The 1,655-nt window shown below is 63.4% G+C and overlaps 1 protein-coding gene across 1 annotated transcript in view; it reads left to right on the top strand.

Moving 5' to 3' along the window:
* Window positions 1-1,655, top strand: part of PLEKHN1 (pleckstrin homology domain containing N1) — a 27,307-nt gene that overhangs the window by 22,404 nt on the left and 3,248 nt on the right. Inside the window, exon 11 of the mRNA XM_015648032.3 lies at window positions 6-245. Coding sequence (XP_015503518.1) covers window positions 6-245 — 240 coding nt within the window. The remainder of the gene's footprint in view (window positions 1-5; window positions 246-1,655) is intronic.

Below are 1,655 nucleotides of genomic sequence, written 5' to 3'. Positions count from 1 at the left end.
GGTCTGTCCTCTCATTCCAGAGCCTGGCACAGCCCAGCTGGCCCAGCTCAGCGCTGCCCACGCAGGAGCTGCGCAGGGGGAACAGCGCCAGGAAATCCAAGGGCAAGAGCAGCGGGCAGCAGCTGCCCAGCCAGGAGCCAGCCAGGAGCGTCTGCAGCCTCATGTCCCAAAACCCCGCGGCAGAAATGCAGTCCCCGGTGTACGAGGAGCCCTACTCGGCACACAGCTCCCAGCTGGAGCTGGGCAGGGTACGGGATGGGGATGGGATGGGATGGGTGAGGGATGGGTGGGGATGGGATGGGTGTGGGATCAGGATGGACAAAGGATCAGGATAAATGAAGGATGGGGATGAATGTGAGATGGGGCTGGGTGTGGGATCAGGATGGATAAAGGATCAGGATGAATGTAGGATGGGGCTGGGTGTGGGATGGGGCTGGGTGTGGGATGGGGCTGGATCCTCCTGCCTGGGAAGAGCCAGGTTCAGCTTTCCCTGCCGGTGCTGCTGGCAGGGACAGGGGCCTGGCAGGTGCTTGGAGCAGGTGTGAAAGCATTTCCATGGCAAAGGGGCTGTCAGGGGAGGCTGCAGTGGCACATGGAGCAAGGCCCGGGATGTGGGCCCCAGTTCCTGAGGCAATGCATCAGCAGGAAGTTCTTGCCTCATGGGACACAGCCTCCTCTTCCAAGGGTTTTCCAGCATGTCTCCACCAGTTTTTTAGTGATGCCACTTTCCCAACCCCTCAGTGACTGTTCCTTAAGGAATTCCCCTCCTTGGCCCAGCTGGGAATTGTCTCCACCATCCCACAAGGATGAGCAGCATTTGGGGCTTTATAGCCTTGCTCCAGCCCCTCCTGGGGATGAGCTGCCAGTGCCCTGTCCCCGTTTCCATCCTGCCCTGGGTGGGAATTCATCCCTCAGCAGCTCCCAGCTCCCTGGAGCAACCGCTGCTCCCCCTTTGCACCGATCCCTACACCCCCAGTTCCCCCAGTGCTCCCAGTGGGGCCGGCTCCAGCCTCCCGCAGGAGCTTCCAGCTGGCCCTGACTCAGCTCCCAGGCTCCTGGCTCAGCCCTGGGGCTGCTTCTTTCCCTGCCATCTGAGGAGGGATGGGGAAACTCCAGAGCAGCGTTTCGGGGCGGGGCAGAGGGGAACAGGTTTCCCCTGTCTGCTCACAACCACCCCGGGAGGAGGCAGAAACCCCCAGACAAAGGCAGAGACGTGAGCCAGGCTCCCGAAACTGGAAATGAGTCAGAGCCAGAGCCCACTTTGGCCAGCCCCAAGAACTCCCGGCTGCGATAAGGCAGCGCCTGTTAAAGGCTTCATTTCCAGCCGTGGGGATCCAACAGGGACCCAACCCCCTTCCCTCGAGCCTTCCCGGCTCTTCCCTGTCCTTCTGCATCCCTTGAGTTGCTTTTCCCACTTGTGGCCAGCTCTCGGCACGCCCGGATCGCTGGGGATGCCCCACGGCCTCTCCTGCCGCCTGAGCCCTGCAGGGTTTTTGGGGAGGGGGCGGAATCCGCAGCCCGGTGCTTCCAGCAGGGCTGGATTCCAGGCGGGCAGCGCCGGGCGGCTCCTCCCGGCTGGGCACGGCGGGGATCCAGCCCGGGGCTGCTCTTATTGCGGCTCCTGCCGTGCCGCGGGCAGCCGGGAGCGGCCCCGG

The sequence above is a fragment of the Parus major genome, chromosome 21 (genome assembly GCF_001522545.3).
Source record: "Parus major isolate Abel chromosome 21, Parus_major1.1, whole genome shotgun sequence".
Lineage (NCBI taxonomy): Eukaryota > Metazoa > Chordata > Aves > Passeriformes > Paridae > Parus > Parus major.
The sequence above is the reverse complement of the archived record's forward strand: the minus strand, read 5'-3'. Positions and strand labels throughout refer to the sequence as shown.